At 43.0% G+C, this 25,349-nt stretch overlaps 1 protein-coding gene across 3 annotated transcripts in view; it reads left to right on the plus strand.

Annotated features, from left to right (window-relative positions):
- ARHGEF3 (Rho guanine nucleotide exchange factor 3) overlaps positions 1-25,349 on the plus strand; it is a 323,685-nt gene that overhangs the window by 133,238 nt on the left and 165,098 nt on the right. The window contains exon 1 of one of the 3 annotated variants that reach the window (XM_053598927.1): positions 6,066-6,189. The exons of the other annotated variants lie outside the window; for them this stretch is intronic. Coding sequence (XP_053454902.1) covers positions 6,139-6,189 — 51 coding nt within the window. The 5' untranslated portion in view covers positions 6,066-6,138. Of the gene's footprint in view, positions 1-6,065; positions 6,190-25,349 lie in introns of those variants that run through there. 3 annotated transcript variants of the gene reach the window in all.

A 25,349-nucleotide genomic window follows, 5' to 3' on the forward strand; every position in this document is an offset into this window, starting at 1 on the left:
GATGAAGACTTTTCTATTTATTCATTCTTGACCTTGGACAGCCAGGTCTGCTCCCACATTCTTCTCATCATTTTGTAATCTTGTTGAGCTGGGATACTAAACAGGGCTCCGTGAGAGCATCAACATTTTCAAATGGTCGGAGTCTCTTGAGTTAAACCACCTTGCATCTCCTCAACCCTGGGCTGGGATGGTATCTGGACACCTCCCTACCTCCCATTTGTTCACAGTTCATGGTGAGGGGGGTAGAGTAGTTGTTTAAATTTTGCTTGGATTAACTAACTACACTTCCAGCGCTGAGAAGCAGATACAAAGACATTCAATAAAACATATGACCGCAAGTAAACTCTCAGGCTGTAAACACTCTGATGTTCTTTTTATATTTGCCATGGATTATGCCTCTCTGCCAATCTAGTACCACCAAAGGATATCAGCATACTTCCCTTCTCAATGCCAGTATGAATTTTCAGTCTCAAAAACCTAATGAAATAATACTTTTATGATGTTGGGACCTTACTATTTTAATTTGGTCACTGCTACCATCCCATTTCTAATGAGATAGTTGTACTACCTATTTTTCAATTCAGTTGGTGGAATTATTTAAAAATTTAAGGTGTCAAATGGGTTATGGTTAAAGACCTTGAAACTCCCTTCCAACTCTCAGATTTGTGAAATCTGTAACCTCTTAGGTTGGAATAGGAAGGAAATTAAGGAACCAAAACAAAATTCAAATGGAATTTTGAATCACCATCACTTGCCAATTTTATTTATTTATTTATTTATTCATTTGAGACAGAGTTTTACTATGTCGCCCTCAGTAGAGTGCGGTGGTGTCGCAGCTCACAGCAACCTCCAACTCTCGGGCTTAAGCGATTCTCTTGCCTCATCCTCCCATATAGGTGGGACTACAGGCACCTGCCACAATGCCTGGCTATTTTGTTGTTGTTGTTGTTGCAGTTGTCATTGTGGTTTAGCTGGCTCGGGCTGGGTTTGAACCTGCCAGCCTCAGTATATATGGCAGGTGCCATAACCAACTCTTCTTTTTTTCAATTAATTAATTATTTTTTTTTGAGACAGAGTCTCACTTTGTCGCCCTCAGTACAGTGCCATGGTGTCACAGCTCACAGTAACCTCAAAGTCTTGAGCTTAAGTGATTCTCTTGCCTCAGCCTCCCAAGTAGCTGGGAGTGCAGGTGCCCACCACAATGCCTGGCTATTTTTAGTGATGGGGGCTTACTCTTGCTCAGGCTGATCTCAAACCTATGACCTCAAGCAACCCACCCACCTCTGCCTCCCAGAGTGCTAGGATTACAGGTGTGAGCCACTGCGCCCAGCCTTGCCAACTTTTAATAAAGAAATAATTCTCTAAAATTCAACCATTTTGGGTGGCGCCTGTGGCTCAGTGAGTGGGGCGCGGGCCCCATATGCCGAGGGTGGCGGGTTCAAACCCAGCCCCGGCCAAACTGCAACAACAAAAAAATAGCCGGGCGTTGTGGCGGGCGCCTGTAGTCCCAGCTGCTCGGGAGGCTGAGGCAAGAGAATCACATAAGCCCAAAAAGCTGGAGGTTGCTGTGAGCCGTGTGACGCCATGGCACTCTACCGAGGGCGGTAAAATGAAACTCTGTCTCTACAAAAAAAAAAATAATAATAAAATTCAACCATTTTGTTTTCTGTAAATGAAGTTTTCAAAATCAGTGTGTTACCGATAATATCTTTGGTGAGGAAATTGCTTGGACCTTCTCAACAGAAAATGCCCTCAGCTATATAGAACAACAACACAGGAAATAATGGTTCTAGTTCCAGAGGTGCCATGAAGCATCTGGTGGATTCTTAGCCAGGTCTCCATTTTGGTTTTAGTCTCTTTAGAGCCCAATGAGAGGTTGTCACCAGTTTGGTTATTTAACAAGGTGTGGGAAAACAGGGGCAGTTTTGCATAATAGGTGCCCCGTAGGTGGTTTCCCATGTATAAATATATGGTTCAGCTCCGTATACCCAAAGAAAATATTCTACCCTGAGAACTTACACCCCCAGAATTTTGTAGATTTGTTTTTCTTTTTAGCATTTCTCTCTAATCTATGTAGAGTTTACATTGGAGGCTCAGCGCCGTAGCACAGTGATTACGGCGCCAGCCACATACACCAAGGCTGTTGTATTCTAACCTGGCTGGGGCCAACTGCAACAAAAAAATAGCTGGGCATTGTGGTAGGCGCCTAGAGTCTCAGCTACTGGGAGGCTGAGGCAAGAGAATCACTTACTAACAATTGCAATCAGTGTAACCTGGCTTATTGTACCCTCAATGAATCCCCAACAATAAAAAAAAAAAAAGAGAATCGCATAAGTCCACGGAGTTTGAGGTTGCTGTGAGCTATGTGACGCCACAACACCCTACTGAGGTGAATTTACATTGGATGAGTGTGAAGCAGGGCTTAAAATGAGGATTTTCCTTTCAGGAGGCAAGTGAATTGTCCAGTTTTTAGCGATCCTTCACTTCTCCAGTAGTTTGTGTTCCAATAAGTCGGACTCTCAAATAACCTAGAGCAGGTGTCTGGGCATCTATTCTTTGTGTGTAGCAGGAGCCTGAAGTCAGCTCACCTGCGCTCCACCCACCTGGGCTCCACTCCTGACCACCCTCACCACCTCTAGGCCTTGCAATGTGAGTAGGCTCACACCAGTTTTTTTGAGTCTCTGTTGTTTAAAATTTGCAAACTAGAGATAATCATAATGTCAACTATGGGACAGATGTGGAGATCAAATGTGAACATACATGGTAAGCACTCATGTTAAAACACAAAAAATCTGTAGTCCTGTGGTTTCAACAATTGCGGGTTTCTGATGTTTTATTGTCTGTACCCTGGTGCACTTTCGTCATGAATTAAGTTCTGGCAGAGGTAAGAGGAATGTCCAACGGAGAAATGACAGCTCGAGAGCGTCTGTCATGTTTGCTGAATGACCACAGGGCAGGTGGGTGGCTAAATGAGTTAGGGTCCTTCAGTACCGTGGAATGCTGTGCTGTGAGAGGTCAAAAATGTGTGTGACAAGGAAAGATGCCCTGGGCATCAAGCAAAAAGAGCAAGTGGTGGGACAATGTTACCATTCCATTTTTGAAAAAAAATATGTTATACCCAGCAGCTTATCTGTGTTTAGACAGAAGGTGATATCTGGAAGGATCACCACCCAAGGTTGCAAACTGGTGGTCTTGAGGTCAAATCTAGCCAGCAACTGTGTTGTGTGGTCTGTACAGTATTTTGTGTAGTGATGAATAATTGCCAGCATTTAAAATTTTGGACTGTTTACATAAAACCCAGAATTTCAGGCTTCTCTTAAAAAAAACTGGAACGCCTGATCACTGGCCAGCAGTTCCTTAGGACCCCAGTGAACTGGAACTGAATGGAGGCAAACACGCTCAGCCGTACTTCAGTGCCAGCCTCACCTGTACTTTCAGGTCCCTAACTTTCTGGTCCTGAGGCATTTGAGTTCATGACCCCCACTTACACCTCGCTTTAACACCAGTACCTCTGGCAAATAGGACCGGGCTAGAGAAAAAAAAAACAGGGTCTTTGCAAGGACTCACTTTTTGGTTTATATACTTCTGTATGGTTTGAATGTATGGCTATGACACTAGATTACTTTTAAAATTTAAAAATTGGTCTGGGCACCCGTAGCTTAGTGGTTAGGGCTCTGGCCACATGCTCCAGGGCTGGTGGGTTTGAACCCAGCCCCCGGGCCTGCTAAACAAAACAAAACAAAAACAAAAATTTAAAAATCAATGGGAAAACATCTTTGAATATTTGGTAGTTTCCAGGATGTCACACAGAGAAAACGCCTGTTCGGGTTATGATCTACTGTTATAAAGCTTAAAATGCACTTGAACCTTGCAGGGCAGGAGCCTCTTATTATTAAAATTCTTCTCTCGAGATTGTCATGGGCCAATTTCATTACTGAAGTTCTTGCTTCTGGTCAGGTAAAGGGCATGAGAGGAAATGGCAGTGTCCTGTCCTCTCCTTCCTTTTTGCAGGCTATGCCCTCTCCCCTGCCGGGGCCTCTGCTGGTTCTCCCTCCCTCCTCCACTGCTACCTACCCTGGGGCCCACTTAAGTTTCACCTCTTCCGCTGGAGGTGGTGGGTTCAAACCCAGCCCCGGCCAAAAAAAAGAAAGAAAAAGTTTCACCTCTTCCACCACGTGCTGCAGCCCACAGGTTTCAATTCTTCTTTCCCATTCACAGTCAACAGCCGAAGTTAGGTCGAATCATTTGGATTTTGTGCTCACTGGGGTGAGGCTGGCCTGTTTGGGCTTATGGAGCCTTCCTTAGTCCCCATGGGATGGGTATTCTTCATTAGCTGATAAGCTGGCTAACCTCAAGTTGTTAACAGGCCTGTACAAATTCAGGACCTTTCCTTTGCAGGAGGCTGGAGCAGGAAACCCTCTTAGGAATGCCTGCCCACCTCCCACTCCACCAGCAGCCACCATTTACTTGCTTGCTTTGTGGGGAATCAGCCTTTGGGGAATAGGGAGTCTGAGGGATAATCTGAAACCCACCTCTAGGAGGACACTGCTGTTTGTTTTGACACACATTACCGACCACTTCCTGGGTGCCAGCCCCGATGTGACCCAGATGCTTGCCTAAAAGGCCTGAGCCTTTTTAGCAGCGATTTCACTTCCTCCTTTCTCCAACAGGTGTGACTCCCTAACACTCCTGGAAGCAAGACCCAAGCCTGTCAGAGCAGCGTCCTTACCTATCAAAAAGTATTTGCATCTTTTCAAAAGACCTGGTGGTTGTGTGTCTCCCTGCTGTCGGGCTTGCCAGTTCTGCGTCAGAACACTGTCCATGTGTCTCTTGCTCTGAGAAGACTTCTCAGACTTTGTCCCCATGAAAAATGCATTTGCTAGGCTCGTTATTTCCTGGCCCCTTCAGCACTTTTTGCAAATTTCTGGCAGCATGAATGGAGAGAGCCTGCTTTCTCCTAAGCTCTAAAGTCAAGTTTTGGATTTAATCTTCTTCTGCTAGACCAGAAGCTTATTGTTCAAATGAACCTGGGTCTCTTTGCTGGGTCCCCTGACTTTACTCAGGCCTGAAAGAAACGCAGAGGCTTTTAAAAATCTGTGCGTTTGTAAGAAGGCCTTGGGAAACATTGCGGTTGGGAAGATTTTTGCAAATCAAATACTTACCAGAGAGCTAAAAAACAAAAACAAATAATTGTAAACTACACTGGAGTTATGCCGCCTCGGGTTTGAGACTCTGCCACCGAACAAGGAGGGTTTGTCTGTGGGGGGTTTGAACTGGGCACAGTTTTCACTTAAAACCTGTACCTAGTGGTTTCCTGTGAGATAGCTTAGCTCTTCCTAGAGGTTTGGGTTTTGTAAAAGGCAGGGGACTAGAACAAGGTGTTCATTCTGGTGACATCCCCAATTCATAAAACAAAAAGTGTCAACTAGGAGTTATTTCCAGAATAGCTCTGAGGAGAGCAGGAAGGCCTCTTGTTATCCACATCAGAAGCTGAAAGAAAGGTTTCCAGAAGCAGCTGTTTTGAAAGGACTCTGAAGGAAAGATGCCAGTTTTGCGTAAGAAAAAAAGAGAAAGGAACGGATGGGTGTGTAGTTGCTTTTAAACTGGGACTCAGTGTGGACTCCGTATCCCAGGCAGGGCCACTGATTCTTGGGTGAAGTTCAAGCAGACCAATAATTCCTCTTTGAGTGCCCAGAGCTCCCTTCCCACTGTCCCTTCTAGTGATGTTTTCTTTTCTATCCATTTCACCCCACATTTGGCTCTGCAAAGCTCCAGGCAGCAAACCCATGAGAGCCACCGGGGTACCCAGCACGGCTTTAGGTATGGACCCAGCGAGCATTGTTTGTTTCCTACAAGCTAGGGATTGTCAACCAGAAACTGAATTTCTGGTGTGCCTTTGAATGCCAAAAGGCAAAGAGTGTTCTGAAAAAGCTGCAGCAGCGGGCAAGGAAACTGCTAGAGGTGGGGAGCTCTCTGCTCTCTCAGCTTCTGACACTTGTAACTGATGGCCCCTGTCACTTCCTGTCATGCAGCCCAAGTGGTGGGGAGGAGTTCCTTCAGGGAAACCTTGCTCAGCCCCACTCAGAGAATCCTGCCTGCTGGGCTCTACCGTGGCTAGGGGCCGGGGAGTCTGAGTGGATGAGGTCGGAGCGCCCCATGGTGTGGTGTTGCCTCTTTATCCGTGCCGAGGTAAGCTCCCCGCGTTAGGGAGGAGAGCATGGTGCTGCTGTGGCTGTCATGGTAGACTAGCTCCCAGTTCTCACCCAACCCTTCCAGGCAGTGCCAGGAGCTGTGCTGTGGGAGGGCACAGTGGTCTTGTCACCTCTGAAGATACTGAGCAGAGAGCTGCCATTAAAAACACCGAGACTGATGGAGTAGATGCCTGTCTCACTTTAGTATGAACCAGAAGAGAGCAAGGCACAGCAACTGTGTTTAAGACCACAGATGGTCACACTCTGTTGCTAGGCTGAGCTGAGTGGCTTGCACAGCTGTCACTGCCTCTTTTGCATCTGTGATTGGAGGGGAGCAAGGGAAGGGGGGCCTTTCGCTCTTTGTGATGCTACTATTTTAATTTTTACAAGAAGCCTATTTCAATTTATAAAAAGGACAAAAGAGAAAAGAAGCCTGCATCAGCCTTCTGCTTTGCTGTTGGTTTTTAATTACAACATGGATTTCCAAAATTATCTCTTCTTTGAATGCTGGAATTACAGGTGTGAGCCACTGTGCCTGGCCCTGTTCTCTTCTTTGGATGGGAAGATGGTTGATTTTAGTTTTGGAAGAAACTTTTTTGTAGGTTCTGCTGAAGTTATCCTAGTCTTCTGATTGTGTTCATTGTTGGGAGGATGAAGTCAGATAATTTCAGTGGAGATTCAGACTTGACGGCATTCTCATTAAGAGCATGGTTTGGGTTATTTTGGAAGGAGTGACTAGAAATATGTTTCAATGAGTTGAAGAATGGTTACGACCCCTGAAGCTTATTCTCCTGTCCCTTTTTAAAAAATTTGTTTCTTGGGGGCAGGGGTGTAGATGTTAAAGTTTCAGATAATCTGAAACTATTTTTTCAAGGAAATGCCCATTGCTTTTTTTCTATTCTCATCAGAATTATGTTTCTGGAACTGATTTTTGTAATTCCAATTCTAATTTTTGTATATAACCATTATAGATGTACTTTTAGTCAATAGTTTTATTGTGGTAAAATACATATAACATAAAATTTATCATTTTGATTATTTTCAGTGTACAGTTCAGTGGTATTCAATAAACTCATAATGTCATGCAACCATCACAACCATTCATCTTCACGACTCTTTTCATCTTGCAAAACTGAAACTCTATACCATTAAAAAATGAACTCCCTGGTCCCCTCTTCCCCCAGCCCCGACAACCACAGTTCTACTTTCTGTCTCTATGATTTTGACTATTCTAAGTCTCTCATGTAAGTAGAGTCAAACAATAGTGTCTTTTTGTGACTGACTTATTTTACATGGCATAATTTCCTAAGGTTCATTCCTAAGGCATGTGTCAGAATGTCTTTCATTTTTAAGGCTGAGTAATGGTGGTAATATTGTATGTATTGCATTTTATTTATCCGTTCATCCCTTGATGGACCTTTGTGTTGCTCCCATGTTTTTTGTTGTTGTTGAGGTTTGGCTGGTGCTGGGTTCGAACCAGCCACCCTCGGTATATGGGCCCGGCACCCTACTCACTGAGCCACAGGCGCCACCCGTGTATTGCTCCCATGTTTCAGCTCTCATGAATAATGCTGCTTGTGAGCGTGGTATACAAATATTTCTTCTTTTGAGTATATACCCAGAAGTGGAATTGCTGAATCATGTGATAATTCTATTCTATTTTTTTTAGGCTTTACCATACTGTTGTTTTACATAGTTGGCTGTACCATTTTACATTTGCACCTACAGTGCACAAGAGTTCCACTTTCTCCACATCTTCTCCAACACTTATTATTTTCTACTTTTTTTAAAAATAGAAGCCATGGTTTTGGATATAAAGTGGTATCTCCTTGAGTTTTGATTTGAATTTCTCTAATGATCAGTGACACTGAACATCTCTTTAAGTACATTATTGACCATTTGTATGTCGTCTTTGGAGAAATGTCTATTCAAGTCCTTTGCCCATTTTTTTAATTGAGTTGTTTGTTTTTTGTTGTTGAGTTTTAAGTGATCTGTACTTGTGTACGTGTATTTTGGATATTAATCCCTTATCAGATATGTGATATGGAAATATTTTCTCCCATTCTTTGGGTTGTCTTTTTGTTTTGTTGCTATTGTACAGACATGCACTTTTAAAGCCTTTCATGTAATTTGGTTAATTTCACTATCTTTTACCTTTTCCCACTTCACTCACTTAGCTATTAATATTTGCTCACTTGATGATGAATAATTTTTGAACCTTTGAGATGTGAACATTGACAACGTTTAAAATTATTGACAACACATCAGTGATAGTTAATAACAATAGATACAATAATAGTTTACATTTATTAATTACTTGTCTGTTACTAAGCACTTTAATTAGCTTGTGAAATTCTTTTTTTTTTTTTTTGTAGAGACAGAGTCTCACTGTACCGCCCTCGGGTAGAGTGCCGTGGCGTCACACGGCTCACAGCAACCTCTTAACTCTTGGGCTTACGCGATTCTCTTGCCTCAGCCTCCCGAGCAGCTGGGACTACAGGCGCCCGCCACAACACCCGGCTATTTTTTGGTTGCAGTTTGGCCGGGGCTGGGTTTGAACCCGCCACCCTCGGCATATGGGGCCGGCGCCCTACTCACTGAGCCACAGGCGCCGCCCAGCTTGTGAAATTCTTTCAGCACTGTAGAAATTGGCTATTATTATTATTCACATTTTGCAGATGGTGAAACTGAGGTTTAGAGAAGACAGATAATTTTCCCAGCTACTTAAATAGTAGGTCAGGTTTCAAATTCAGGCAGAATGTGTGGCCCTTCCCAGATAGGGAAGGAATAGGGGCTCTGACATGAAGGAGTGTCATGAGCAGCCTTTGCAGTAGCACTTAACTTTCCAATCCTTTGACAAGTCATCCCGTTTTGGTGCCTGTTTGCTGTGGTCTAATCAGTGCCTGTGTAGAGGCACCTATGACAAATCATTGCCCTTTCTGGTCTGTTCCCTGGATGTCAAATGGAGATGTCTCTAAACTCATTTTAGCTCTGATTGGAATCTGAGGTACACAAATGTTTTGTAGAAAAAGCAAAAACAGTTTTCATGTCTGCTGTATTTCAAAGTCAAATAATTTAATGAGTGTTTTTAAGCACACATTTTCCAAGGATATCAACTGGAACTCAAAATGTAGTTGGCTGACTAGCTACTGACCGTCATTCTGCTCTTGAACACATTTTTGAATGAATTTTAATTCCTTAGCTCTGAGAGTCTGCAGAGGAAGCATCTGGAGAAATTGGGCCTGGATATGGTAGGGACAATTGGTAACTGAATAGAGAATGAAAGGAGGGGAGGAGAGAAACCCTTTAAATACCCATTAGTCCTCATAAAATCATCTTCGTAGGTGGCCACAGTAGTTCTCAATCCAGGGAGAAATGGTGAAGTGCAATGGTCAAGAGCATGGGGTTCAGAACCAGGCAGATGTAGGTTTGAATCCCAGCTTTGCCTCTTACTAACCGTGCAATCCAAGGCATGTTACCATGGTAACGTGGTAAAATGGGTGATGCTATAATAAGTAGTTCCTCATTATTCCTTGTCATGAGGATAAATTGAAATAACACCTGGCAGTGACTACCAGGGTCAGCTCTCAGCAAACGTGATGGTGTATCCCAGTTCACACTGACTCTAGAATGTGTTGGTGGCACCAGAGAAATGAATCCTCATTGTCCAAGAGCTTTGGAAGAGCAGGCTCTGAAGCACCTTGTATCCTGAGACAAACATGGACACAGTTTGATTCTGTGGTGAGAAGGAAGCAGAGTGTGCCCAGGAGGGCTGATCTTCCATGTCAGAGCCCCTATTCTGGCCATATTTTCACAGCTTGCCCAGGACATGGAGTGGGAGCCATGGAAGGGGAAGTTGATTCAAACCAGATCCTAAAAAGGTTTCTCTTGATGGAACATTCAGACGTGTAACTGGGAGAGGGCAAGGTCAGGGTTGTGACTCCAACGGTCAACCCAGACAGAAACAATGGTGGCTTTAGAACCTAAATATAGCCGATGTAGATGTCATTTAGGGAAATTGGTTCCCCATGCTGGCTGGGTGGGCAGTTTTCCTGGGAAGAAAAGCAGCCCCTGTGTGCCAACCCTTTTTCCATCAGCCTCTTCTTTTTTAATTTTTTAATTTTATTATTTATTTTTGAGACAGAGTCTTACTATGTCGCCCTTGGTAGAGTGCCGTGGTGTCACAGTTCACAGCAACATCGACTCTTGGGCTTAAGTGAGTCTCTTTCCTCAGCCTCCCAAATAGCTGGGACTACAGATGCCCCCCAACAATGCCTGGCTGTTTTTTTGTTGTAGTTGTCATTGTTGCTTGGCAGGCCTGGGCCACGTTCAAATCCACCAGCCCTAGTGTATGTGGCCGGCGCTCTAGCCATTGAGCTACAGGCACCAAGCACCATCAGCCTCTTCCTCTGGAAATCTTTGTCTATATTCTAGCTTCTCTGTATCCCTTGAGCACCTGCATCAGCTTGGCAGCCTTGAAATAACCCACGACAGGGTCTTATTTCCCCGTTTCTTCCTTGTGGCTCTTACCACCTCTCTCTCTTTCTCTTCTCACAGACTCACTCAGCCCCTGCCACACAGTGCTCCTCGAGGAGCAGGGATAAGAACACCAGGCAGTGAGTCAGAAGTTTGAGGATTGAGTTCTGAGTTTTGCACTTAACCTTGGGCAATGCTAAATTTCCCTGGGACCAGCTTCTCCAAGCAGATGCAGTGGAGACCTTGCTAGTAAGAGCCCAGATGCTAGAGGTTGACAGCCCGAGTTCAGATCCTCACTGTCACTTTCTGTGTGACTGTGCATGAGTTCCTTACCTCTCTGGGCCTCAGTTAGCTCATCTGCAGAATGGAGCTGATGATTGCTCCTGAATCATGGGATATGAAGAGTTTATAAAATCATAACTGTGGAGTCCTTCAAACAATGCATCTTACCAGTGCTCAGAAATACTCACTTATGATTATGCTTGTGATTTGTGAGCCAAAGAAGCTTGACATGGGTCAGTCTTAATTACTGCATCTTAAGCAGTAATAGTGCTGAAGTCGCGGGTTAGATATGCTTCCTAAAACACATTATAATACATACATCGTGTACATAGGTCTGTGGCATGTGATCTGAGGTAGTATTGTGTCACCACTGGGGTCCACTTCCCACACTGTGGGTACTGCAGAACTGTGGCTCTGAGCGTCTGAGGTCCAGGTTGCTGCTTGCCAGTGATTTTGTCTCACCCTGCTAGAATAAATAGTGAACCCATCCTTTTATTCATCAGGCACTGAGAACCGGCTTTGTGCCTGATTCTGTACCAGGTGTGGAGATGGCCAAAATAAGGGTCTTTGTAGCTCTTGCTATCTCCTTTGAAAGGGACATTACCAGCCCAGAGCAAACAGGGAAGAGAGAGGCACAGAACGGCTTGATTTCTGAAATCCCACCTTAAAGGAAAGTAAGAAAAGCCAGGGCTGCTCTCTCTACTTGAAATCTCTGGAGATGGGTAAAGGAGACTGTCTCAGTCAGCTTTTGCTGAGTAGCAACCACCCTCAAACTCAGTGGCAAACAATAACATAACATAAACATAAATTCTTTTTTTTTTTTTTTGTAGAGACAGAGTCTCACTGTACCGCCCTCGGGTAGAGTGCCGTGGCGTCACACGGCTCACAGCAACCTCTTAACTCTTGGGCTTACGCGATTCTCCTGCCTCAGCCTCCCGAGTAGCTGGGACTACAGGCGCCCGCCACAACGCCCGGCTATTTTTTGGTTGCAGTTTGGCCGGGGCTGGGTTTGAACCCGCCACCCTCGGCATATGGGGCTGGCGCCCTACTCACTGAGCCACAGGCGCCGCCCACATAAACATAAATTCTTATGCTCATGGGCGTGCAGGTTGGCTGGGGTGGTTTGTCCATGTGGGTTCATTCTGGTTAGAGCTACCCATGTACACAGACTTCTCTTGTGGAGGTCAGAAGACCAGAGGAGGAAGTAGAAACATACAATCTCTCTTAAGGTTTAGCCTCAGGATTGGTGCACTGTGCCTTCCACCTCAGGGGGCCCATCTGAGGAGGGCAGGGAAGTGCCTGGATATTTGCTAAAGAATAAATTTGTCTACCATGGAGATCATCACTGTGTGTGCACTATGTGAAGCACTCTGCCATTTGGGGGGGTGGGGTCTGTTAAATAAGTAACAATGAAATGACAGTGATAAGAACACCTAACCCAAGGCCTGACCCATATTAGGTCCTAAATAAATATGTGATGGATGACTGTCTGCTGGGGCCTCTTGACTGCTGACTGGTGATGAGTATGTCACATGGGTAATCTCATTTTATCCTCCCAACTCTCCTGTTGGGCAGATACAATGATCCCAGGTCAGACAAATGTAATCCTGTCTTGGCCTATTAAATGCTTGTAACCTTCCAATGTGAGGAAGGGTAAGACACAGCAGCAGGGGGAAGCTACATGCAAAGAGACCACCCCTAACGTGGGGGAGAGAAGCAGGCTTTGCACCAAAGAAGCTCAGGTTGAAATCTCTTGTGTGTTTATTCTCATGTACACTTTTTACACTGCTTGGGTGCTAACTCTTCAAGCACCTACATGTTCTAAGAATTTCGCCTGGTACTTGGCCTATCATAATTTGTCTAAATTATCAACCCTCTGCCTTTTCGAGGTCACATGCATCTTTGAACAGTCTCTGCAGAAAAATCACACATAGTTGTGAAAATATCTGTGCAGGCCCATGGCCCCCAGTGAAGAACTCTGCTCTATCCATGCTATTCACTCTCCCTTTTCTTCTCTCTCTTAAGAAATTAACCTAGTGGAAGAGATGTTCTCCTATATTCGTATGCTGGTATCAGGTTCAGTCTGACTCATATTAACTGCCTAACGAGTGATTTCTAAATGAGTGAGAGAATAAAGAGATTGGTGATAACCTTATTTATACATTTATATGTGCTTAGGGTCATAGAATTTTTGAACTGGATGCTATCGACAATCTCCTATCATCCAGCCCCCCCCCCTTTTTTTTTTTTTTGTAGAGACAGAGTCTCACTGTACCGCCCTCAGGTAGAGTGCCGTGGTGTCACACGGCTCACAGCAACCTCTAACTCTTGGGCTTACACGATTCTCTTGCCTCAGCCTCCCAAGTAGCTGTAGCTGGGACTACAGGCGCCCGCCACAACGCCCGGCTACTTTTGTTGTTGTTGTTGTTGTTGTTGCAGTGTGGCCAGGGCTGGGTTTGAACCCGCCACCCTCGGCATATGGGGCCGGCGCCCTACTCACTGAGCCACAGGCGCCGCCCCCAGCCCCTTTATTTTATAAATTATGAACCTGAGACGGAGAGGTTAGTTCACTTGTCCAAAGACATGCAACTAATATTAATAATAATAAAATCAATGTTTTCCCCAAAGCAGATGACTTATGGCTTAGATATAAATAGGTCTCGTTTCTGTGGTACCTTTTCACAATGCAATGTCCATTCTGATCTATTAGTTTTATGGATCATGTTGCAAAACTGAGTTGTTTTTTTTTTGAGACAGATTCTCAATCTGTCACCCTGGTAGAGTGCCATGGTAGAGTGCCATGGCATTAATAGCTCACAGCAACCTCAAACTTCTGGGCTCAAGCAATCCTCTTGCCTTAGCCCCCCCAAGTAGCTGGAACTATGGGAACCCACCACAATGCCTGGTTGATTTTTCAGTTTTAGTAGAAACAAGGTCTCTCTCTTGCTCAGGCTGGTCTTGAACTCCTGAGCTCAAGCAATGTACACACCTCAGCCTCCCAGAGTGCTGATTACAGGTGTGAGCCGCCACTCCTGGCCCAAACTGAGTTTTAGATATATCCCTCATATCTGAAGCCAAAGACATAGATGACAAAAACATGTGCCATGCCTCAACTGTGGAGCCACTGGTGGTGTGGGCCCCTAGGGGCAGAGCCCTTGTTACCTCTTTCTCTGGGTCTCCCCTGTCCACTCTGCCCCTCAGTCCTCACCCAGAGCTGTGTGCACAAACTGCTGAGGTGGGGACATTTGTGGTGCGGCTAGGTCAAGCTGTGGGTGGAAGGTGGATCAGGGGCGGAATGGGGGAGGATTTCTTCCTGCACAGTCCTGGAAATCTTATTTCAAGCCATTCTTCTATTCTTAGTTTTAAAGGCACTTTGTTCTCTGGTGCATTGTTTTAACGGCCATCAGGAAATCAGTCCCTGCTCTGGGTCACTGGGGTGTGTGCCTGTGGCTGCCCAGGTAGGAAGCGCAATGGTTTGTTTCAGGGCTGATCCTGTGTCATCAGGACCTCTGCAGCCCTTTCTCCTTTTATTGTCCAGCCTGTCTGCACAGAGCAGAGAAAGGTGAGGAGGAAAAAGAAATTCCAGTGAGTCTGTTTTTCTTTATAGCAACAATGAGTGCACTTATTTCTATGTAAGAAGGAAAATACTGGGCAGTGCCTGTGGCTCAAAGGGGTAGGGTGCTGGTCCCATATGCTGGAGTTGGCAGGTTCAAACCCAGCCCCGGCCAAAAACTATAAAAAAAAAAGGAAAGAAAGAAAAATACCGAAATCGAGGTTTCCATAGCACTGTGCCCTCTGGAACAGTGTTGTCCAATTAAAAATAGAATGAGGGGCATGTGAGTAATTCTAAATTTCTTAGTAGCCACTTTAAAAACAAGTGAAAAGAAACAGGTAAAATTAATTTTAGCAATATATTTTAACTCAGTATTTCAACATTTAACTGATATAAAAAATATTAAGGACAGATTTTTGCATTTTTTTTTAATCTTAAGTCTTCAAAAATCCAATGCGTATTGTGTACTTAGAGCACATCTCTTTTTTTTATTTTTTTTTATTTTTATTTTTTTTTTTTTATCTTTCAAATTGTTTTTTTTTTTTTTTTTTTTTTTATTGTTGGGGATTCATTGAGGGTACAATAAGCCAGTTACACTGATTGCAATTGTTAGGTAAAGTCCCTCTTGCAATTCTTTTTTTTATTTTTTATTTTTTTTTTTTTGAGACAGAGTCTCAAAAATGCTAGTTAAAATATATTGCTATAATAATCAGGACCGCTGCAGCCCTTTCTAAAATAGCCCTGTCCAACAGAACTGTATAATGATAGAAATGCTTCTTATTTGCTTTGTCTCAGACGGAGGCCATTAGCCACAGGGGGCACTGAGCACTTAAAATGTGGCTAGTGCAGCTGAGGAGCTGTGTTTTAAATTTTGTGTAATTAAAAAAAGACTTTACTTTTGTTTCCTCATTGGAAATAGCCCATCTTCCTACTCATTTTGATTTTTTTTTTTGTGCGTGTGTATATGTGTGTTCTACTGATTCTTCTACTTTTGCAGTTTAAATCCTGTTCTATTTCTCCTACTTTGTGTTAAAGGAGAAAATTTAAAAAGCTGGAAAAAATAAATTTTATATGATTTTAATTAATTATAAATAATCGCTTGTTCCTAGTGGCGGTCTGTGTTTAATAACACCACTCTGGACATTTGATCTTACTAGGGAAATATCATTTCAAACTTGACCAAGGTATCATTTTTCGCCTACCATGTTGGCAAAGATTAAAAAATTGGATGACACCGTTTGGTGAGGGTGACAGAAGCGTTTATGCATCACCAGTGGGAGTATGAATTAGAGCAGGCACCATGGAGGCTCATTTGGCAATGTTTATCAAAATTACAAACGAACATTCTCTTGAACCTAGCAGTTTCTTTCCTGGATATTAAGGCTGCAGAGTCTCCCATGCACATAGACTGGTTTATATAAAAAGATATTTGCTACAGAAGAAGATCGGAAACTAGCCACATACCCAGTCAGTGGGGGACACTTAGATTAATAAGTTATGACACATTTAAAAAGTCTAATTTACAACTATTGAAAAAATGGGGCCATTTTTTATTTAATATCATGGAAGGCTTTCCAAGGTACAGGGTTAAGCAAGTGTAGAGTGGTGTATATGATATGTTAGCATTTGGATAGAATAAATGATTTCCTTATTTATGTCTAGAGCGGCTCCAGAAGAAGTCAGAAGGAGCCGATTACAGTGGTTGCCCCCGGGGAGAGGAAGGATGGCTGGGGCATGAAAGAGATCTGCTTATCATTGTATATGTAGTTCAAAAGGAATTTGATCTCATGCATTTGTCCTACCTATTCAAAAAGTAGATACCCAAAAAATAAAAAGAGGAAACTCTAAGGCAGGCATCCTCAAACTTTTTAAACAGGGGGCCAATTCACTGTCCCTCAGACCGTTGGAGGGCCGGACTATAGTTTAAAAAAAAGAAAACTATGAACAAATTCCTATGCACACTGCACATATCTTATTTCGAAGTAAGAAAAAAAAAAAAGGGAACAAATACAATCACACTGCCTCATGTGGCCCGTGGGCCGCAGTTTGAGGACCCCTGCTCTAAGGGATGTGTGAATCAGAGAAGCTTCCTTAAAGGAGGTCACCTTTCGACTGGTTATGAAAGATGCATTAGAGTCCTTCAAGCAGGAAAAAGTCTGAGGTTCCGAGGCACAAATGGGCAGAGGAGGTTCCAGGGTCCATGTCTGCCCAGTGGTGGACAGAGAACTCAGATTATAGAGTAGGGAAGGAATGGAGTTTGGGACAGGCATGGAGTTTGGCCAGATGTGAAAGGTTTTGTGAGCGGAGTTTGGACTTTGTGAGCCACAGGCAGCCAGAGTTGGCTTGAAGGACGCAGGAGGTGACAGGATTATATTTGTGTGAATGACAACTTTGATAGCGTGGAGGGTGGTCTGAAACTGTGGCTCTCAGTTTGGACCAGGTAACAATCCACTGTTCTTGTTCTTGTGGTGTTTACTATGATTTGGGGCCACTTGGGTCTTCACCGAAGAAGGAGAATTTGGGCCTTTCTCTGATCCCTCACCTGGCCTGGTGTGGGGGACATTAAGCTGAGACCTGAGGCTTTGCGCACACACCAATGGTGTCAGGGTGTGAACTGCCTTCTCTGAGTGGGTCACATGCCTCCTTCCTTGGCCTGGGACCTGTGCAGGTGCACGGAGTCCTGCACACGGAAGGGCCTCAGGCTTGGTTTTACACTGTGCTGTAGTCAACACAGAAAGTTTTGGATAAAGGGTCCCACATTTTCATTTTGCTCTGGGTCCTGCAAATTATTCAGCCAGTTCTGCCTGAAGCGTTGTGTCTCTCAAACTAAACTGAGCATGGGCAGGGGGGTGCAGATCCATGGGTGGCACTGTTGCCCCTGCTCAGTGCAGTAGGCCCCAGAGCTCTTTTGGATGAAACACTCATTTTCGCATTTTATGCACTTCTTTTCTTTTTTTCTCTCTCTCTCTGTACATATATATGTGTGTGTGTATAGACATATATGTATGTATGTATAGACATGTATAGTATACACGCATCATATGTGCACACACATAGGCATGTATATAATTATACACGCAACTGTATATCTTGATTACTCATGGATTCCATATTTGTGAATTTGCCTACTCTCTACTGAAACCCCCAAATCAATACTTGTGACACTTTTGCAGTCATTTGCAGACACCTGCAGAGCAGCAAATAATTTGAGGCCCCAGACCCACACGGCCCAGCTGAGGCTGAACAAGGTGATATGCTTCCTTCTTGTTCCAGCTCTCACGCTGTAAGCAAGTATCCTTTTGTGATCTATTTATGCCATGTTCTTCACCTTTTTTGTGCTTTTATTTGTGATTTCAGTGTTTACAAAGATTCTCAAGTGCAGTGCTGAAGTGCTGTCCAGAATTTCCAAGCACCAGAAGGCTGTGATTTGCCTTACAGAGGGAATGTGTGGGTGGGAGAAGCCCTATGCAGACATGCCTTATGACGCTGTTGGCTACATGTTCAGTGTTAATGAATAAACAATCTATATTAAATAGGGCGTCTTTAAGCAGAAACATACATATAACAATGTTATTTATTGATTGGTGGACAAAAATACTGCAAATAGAGGCTCACAGAAATTTAAGCTTGTGCTTCTCTAAGAGGAATGGTTTAGTATTCGTGAACTTAGCAACTTTACAGAACACAACTGCTATCAGTGAGGACAGTCAACTGTATGTGTGGTCATTTCCTTTCTTTTGCTCACGATGCTTTTTTGCCCTCTCTTCTTTTCTTTTCCTAATCCCTTGCATTTTTGGTTTATTTTCATTGGTCATTGATCCTTCTGATATTAGCCTTGGGCCTTCAAGGGTACCCAGGGAAGGGCCTTTATTCATTTATCCATTTATTCAATACACTTTCTTTTTGTGGGTCACCCTTTTTTTGCTGTGCCTTGGTGCATGTTTCAAAAACATCGCTTACAGGCAGGATTATTATAATCCATAATTTTTGGCAAATCCCAATTCTCATACTTATTTCTAGAAAGCGTTTCCCAGTCTTTGTCATTCTAGCGTTTCCCAATCTTTGTCTTGCCCATGTTCCTCCCCCACCCAGGAATCTTCCTGACCACATGTTTTTGTAAATCATAAAATGTTAGAAGGAAACTTTAGAGGTCACCTGGTCTAACTTACACATAATGAAACTGAGCCAGAGAGGGAAAGTGAAATGCCCAAGGTCCCAAAGCTAGTTCTATGGCCTTAGAAAAAGCAGATGACGTCTGGTCTCAGAGGCTAAGCAGGGTGGGGCCTGGTTAGTACTTGGATGGGAGAAAAAGCAGATGACAGCCCAGGTAAAGGTTGTCCCCAGTGACTCTTGCTTACTACTTATCTATCAGTAAGAAAAAGACAACATCAATTGTGATCTGCAACTTCTGATAGAAAGTATAAAACAGATTTCTATAAATTTTATACATTGTAATAAAGCTGGAGAAAATGAGTAAATGAAAGTTATACAACAGTATCTAGGTTTAACTGGGGTTTTTTTTACAGGAGCATTTCCTGTCTGGAAAGTGTCTACATCTTTGCAATTTAGAGGGTCTTTAAATTTCTCATTTGGGTGATTTTTATTGATCCAAAAGAAAAAAAAAAAATTTTTTTTTTAAAAGCTTATTCAGTGAATGCCTGCAACAATCCTGTTATTTTCCTGGCAATACAGGCTAGAGGTTTGTCAGAATTGGGTGACCCAAAAGCTGGATATGTGGGAAAGGCTTATTTGAAGTCCTTGGAGGAGTTCAGTGCCTTCAGGGTCCAGAAAATTGACTCTGAAGTAGCATCTGGAATGAGGGTATATAAAGATTACAATGGCAGCAAGATTAGGAATCCATTGGTGACAATAGCTAACTGCCCCTAGACATCTAGGCAGTTTCTTTTTGTTTCGGGGAGAGGAATGGACAATACTGACTCAAGGCATTTTGGTGTGAGTTTTTTAGTGCCCTAAAATACCTCCTGCCCTAAGCAAGTAACAATTGTTTCATTCATTAACATTGAGTTCTAAAGAGTTTTTTTTTTTTTTTGAAGGAATTTATGAAATCTTTTTTTATTTTAATTTTTTTGTTTCAAATTAATAGGAGAGTACACATTTTTAGGTTACATTGTCCAAGGTAAGTTCAAGTTGTAGAAGAGCCTTTTACCCAGGGGGTATACACCCTCGCATTGTGCTCATTAGGCGAGACCCCACCAGTTGTCCTCCCTTCTGCCAATCACTCTCCCTTCTCTCCTCTCCCCTCTGTGGCATACGTATACCATAGACTACCGTTCAACCAGAAGAAAAGATGGAGACTTTACATTTTTATGTTTACCTGGATGGAGTTGAAACACATTCTTCTAAGTAAAGTATCTCAAGAATGGAAAAAAAAATTCAATGTGCTCAATACTAATGTGAAACCAATATATAAACAATTGCATGCCCATATCAATGATAAAATATTTGTTATAATACTTCCGAAAGTGAGCATGGTTTTGTCCTAATAATATGTAGCATAAATTTGCCAGTCAGGACTGTGACAACAAGGGTCGGGGGAAAACTGCTACAAAGCCAACCAGGAAACAGATCAAGCAAGCCTGGCTTCCCACTCACTCCCCAAACCTACCCTACACTCTATCCCCTCCCAAAAAGGGGAAGGAAGAAGGTTAAGTAAAGATAACGTGCCCATCCTCAAACAAAGCATGGCCAACCCTTTTGGGTCGCCCAAGCACTCCCATTTCCTGTGGCTAAAGTTAGACCTATTAGATATGAATTTCATTTTTAATCCATGACTGGGCAGACAGAGGGTTACAGTGCCAGGAGTGGTCCAGATCCTCTCTATAAAGGACGGGAAAAAGGAGGAGTCCCTTTTCAGTCATCCCAGGGGAAAGGGCCACAAAGAGTTGCTTTTTCTGGACTTAGTCATGAGCAGTAAAATGCATGGGGCAGTTACATTCTATGATAATCATAAGAGGGATAGTCCACAAAGAAAGTGTTTCCCTAACTTCACTCATTTGTGAATCTCCTTTGACCCTTAGCATTGAAAAAGATGTAATAATTCTCTACAGAACAACACAGTTTTTCCTTTCATATTTATCTTTAAAGTTTACATTACTATGATAAACAGAAAACCAGTGTGCTTGCCTTAAATAGAATATAACTAGTAAGATAAGTAAATGTGCACAAAACAATGTAACTGAATTCTAGCTAGATGCTATTGCCCAAGCTTCCTTGAACCTGGCAAACGTTAGAGGGGGTTAAAGCTGAAGTATTCCCACTTGAGCCTTTCTCCTTAAGGGATTCAGGATGCACAATGAGTTAACAAGGTGATAACTTTCTTATGGTGTGATTGGATGCTGGTGAGAAGCAGTTGTAGCTGAGTCTTCTGTGCCCCACCCATCTGGCTTAAGCCACTCAGATGCCATCTGTAGGGTCTCAAGTTCACACCTGTAACTTCCTATGCCCTTCTATCTGATGGGGTTTCCAGCCAAGGTAGCTAACATCCCAAGGAGCCCCTGCTCCATTAATGAGGGGAGGAGTTAGTGTATTGAAATTCCCACCTCTTTACCCCTTGGTGGAAAATCATGAAGTGTGTTTTACATTCTCTCTCAGGGGCGGTCCCCAGCGGCTTGAACTCTACAAGCCACTGGCAGAACCTGCTGGCTCCACATCCATTCCTGGCTTCCCTCTTTTCCACTGTCTCACTTCCCCACTCCTTACCAGCTCTTCTGGGGTTTGTCTCCCATATAAACAGCTGATACCTACATCCTTACCCCAAGGATCTGCTTTAGGGGAGCCCAGAATGGAGACAGATGGTGAGCATACGGTACTAAAGAAAGAAGAAATATTTAAAAATGCTTTAAAAAATAGAGGCATGTATTTAGGCTGGAAATGGAAGCACCAGAATGAGTTCATGGTCAGACATGTACACATTCCTATGTTTTTCCTGCCTCTATTTAATGAGTGGGCCTAGAGCAATGACACCCCAGGGGCAAAGAAAACACCTAGTGCCCAGATCTTGGTTTCTAAATACCATTCTCCACTAAACAGAACTGGAGTTCCTTGGGGAAAAGGCTGATTCCAGCGCTGGGGTGGGGAAAATACAAGAAGAGTCTGGAACATCTTTTTATACCAAAAAGTAATGAAGTACTCTAAGAATGATGGTCAACTTTATTTTATTTATTTATTTATTTTTGCCAACTTTGTTTTAATACAATTTGTGAACAAATTGGACATAGGCACCAACTTGTAATGATCTCCCTAGCCAAGCCTGGGACAATCTGAACATCAAAATGAATAATGATAGTAACAGATCACAACTCACTGAATGAAGTAGGGATCCGTGAGCCTCCACTGATGTAAATAAATGACGGAAAAGAAGAAGCTCTGTAGAGCAGGAAAACAGCAATTCACAAACATAGAAGGGATGACGGAGTTAAAAAATCATTAATGCATTCTAAAACTAGTGTGTTAACATTTCAGGAGGAATAAGACTTTTCCTTAGTCTCAACTTACTTACTCCTCAACTTACTCCTTAAAAGTGGGAATACGATAACTTTACAATGGAGAAATGTAGAAGATGTCACCTGAACTAAATAATCAAAGCAAATGTCACCAATATTGGGATAAGCAGTACCATGAGCTTCTGAAGTGATGTACTGAGAAAGTCACTTCTGTCATATTCCTATGAAAAATGCACTAAATGTACTAAATGTACTAAAAAAAAAACCAGAGATGTTCTTACATCATTCTTTAAAATGTCTAACCAGAATCTAATCACGAGGAAACATTTAATAGACCCACACTGAGGGAAATGGTACACCACAACTGGCCTGTACTCTTCAAATTTGTTTCAGTCAAGAAGCACAAAGAAAACCTAGGCAACTGTTCCAGATTAAAAGAGACTAAAGAATACATGGCAATGAAAGTGATACAGATTTTGAATTGGATTCTGGACCACAAAAAACAATAGCTGTGGGGTGGTGCCTGTGGCTCAGAGGAGTGGGGCACCAGCCCCATATGCCAGAGGTGGTGGGTTCAAACCCAACCCTGGCCAGAAACTGCAAAAAAAAAAAAAAAGCTGTAACATATTATTGGAATAGTTGGCATATTTTAAAAATGAGTGGTGAAAGAGTGCATATATTTTGTCAATGTTAACTTTCCTGGTTTTGATTGTAATTATGCTGTTTAAGAGGCTCTTGTTCTTAGGAAATACACACTGAAGTATTTAGGGGCTAAAGAGACATAATGCCTGCAACTCATTCTTAAACATTTAGGAAGAAATATAATTTACATTCACCTCTGTATATATATATGGAAAAAGACAGAGAAGAGACAAAGAGAGATAAATGCACATGGGGCAAAATGGAAGCAATCGATGAATCTGAATAAAGAGTATTGAGGAGTATTTTATTTTAGACTTGCAAACTTTTTTGTAAATTTAAAATTATATTAAAATAAAGTTGGCAAAAGTAAAACAAAATAAATTCACAAATAACCTACATAGTCTGCCCTCCCCAAGAAAAAGTCCTGTGTCCATTTGTTCCTGTGTGGGAATCCAGTATGCTCTCCCTGCACAACTCTAGGGGGCACCCAGCCCTTGGTGCGCTGCCCACAGTGTTCTGCAGGATCTGCTGACCTTCGGTGCCTGCAGGTCCTCATTGCAGCAGGATTTGATTGGGTCTTGACTGAGGAGGAAAAGCTATTCCTTAGGCCCCAAAAGATAATAAGGATTATTTGATGAAAGATAGCTCTCTTCCAAACAAAACTGGGAACTCTCACAAGAGACTGCATGTTTCTACTTAAAGATGTTCCTCCCTCACAATGGGAAAGAACCAACTGCAAGGAAAGTAACTGTGTAATAATTAATATCCTTACCCTCGGAACAATGAGGCTGTGAATATGCCAACAAAGCCTCCTAATATATCTCCTCAATGTGTTGCTCTGGAACAGCTGCGGACTGCCCCTCTGACAAAGACCCCTCTCCCTGCCCAGCCAGAGCTCATTCAGCACAGGGAGGCAACAGTCTTCAGAATAGTCATGACTAACTTGAGAACAATGCTTTTGGCAATCGTCTGCAGAGAGGCAATCAGAACAATAAGGTGAAAGCCAGTTAGCATTTCTGATGCGGTGTCTGGAAAGATGTCAGTTGTGATTAGAGGGACATTTTCCTCATGCAGCTGTCTTTGAAAGTGGAGGAGGGGCTCACCACAACCCTAAATTATAGGGAGGGAGGCAAAGGGCCCCTAAACATCAGGGACATGCAGGTATTCAGGGCATCCCTTCTTTAGTGGCACTGTCATGTTCTGTCAAGTTTTGAGTAAAAAGCAAAAGTTGTGGTGAGCCACAAATTGGCTGCAGAGAGGGGAAACAGTACTTTGTGCTAAATTTTCTAATCCTGATTATTCGCTTCAAAGTCCATCCCAATTACTTTTATCCTGAAGTCTGAAACTGAGGCCTGGGTTTTGCAGAATCAAAGCATATTTATCCAGCATTTAATCCATTTCCCAGGAAATCAGTGTTTTACTAAGACTAGCGTCCTTTCATGTCCAGAACTTTCCCAGCATTTGTAAGGCCTCACCCAGCACACGGAGAAAGCTCAACAAATGTTTGTTGACTGACTCCTGTGAACAAACGAAGCCACTTGCCCACAAAATGGCAAATCTAAAGATGCAGAATACCTTTTCAGGAAGACTTAATGTTAGCCAGGCATTGTAGCAGGCGCCTATAGTACCAGCTACTTAGGGGGCTGAACTAAGAGGATCACTTGAGACTAAGAGTTTGAGATTGATGTAAGCGATGATGCCACAACACTCTACCCAGGGCAACAAAGTGAGACCGTGTCTCAGAAAAATAAAAAATAGGGCAGCGCCTGTGGCTCAGTGAGTAGGGCGCCGGCCCCATATACCAAGGGTGGCAGGTTCGGACCCAGCCCCGGCCAGACTACAACAAAAAAAAATAGCCCATTGTGGCGGGTGCCTATAGTCCCAGCTACTCGGGAGGCTAAGGCAAGAGAATCAGCTAAGCCTAAGAGCTGGAGATTGCTGTGAGCTGTGATGCCACAGCACTATACCAAGGGCAACAAAGTGAGACTGTCTCTAAAAAAAAAAATTAAGTAAATAAATAAAAGGACTAAATACTAAGTACTGTCCATAAAATATCATCTTTGATTCTGGGGCCCAGGAATAACAGGAGACTCAGATAAATGAATTTTACTATATAGTTTAATTCATTCAACAAATATTCAATTGAGTACCTATTGATTACCAGGCACTGTGCAAGCTGCTCTAGCTACATTGAGTCACAAAAGGGATGCAGGCCCTGCTCTCAGGAATAATATAGTCAGGCAGATTCTAATGTGCAACCAAGGCTGAGACCCTCCCTCAGCACTGTCCCACTGAGCCTTAGGAAGCTATAATATTTATCCGCCAATTCCAATCAATCACACACAGAAGGCTGCTGCCAGTGGCATTAACACCCTAGTATTTCAATTTCTAGCCTGTGGAAAGCAGAAGCGTGCAGGGAAATGGTGATTGTCAAGGAGATATGGGATGGCAGTATCTGATACTCATAAAGTATCAGTCAAGTCATTTAAACTCTTCAAGACTCAGTTTCCTTACGTGTAATAACTTGTTTGTATAGCTGTAAGCATTGGGTATAATACATGTAAAGTGCCTAGCAGGGAGTGGATTCTTATAAACCCCAGCAAAGAGAAGGGGGTGGAGAGCTACCCTAAGTAACCAGAATATACAATGAAGAAAACAAACTTCAGCAACTGAGATTGTGTGTTCCAATATGGTAGACAACACTAAATGGTTCCATGGGGGAGCTTTTTGTTTATTTATAGG

Source organism: Nycticebus coucang, chromosome 8, assembly GCF_027406575.1.
Source record: "Nycticebus coucang isolate mNycCou1 chromosome 8, mNycCou1.pri, whole genome shotgun sequence".
NCBI classification, from domain to species: Eukaryota; Metazoa; Chordata; class Mammalia; order Primates; family Lorisidae; genus Nycticebus; species Nycticebus coucang.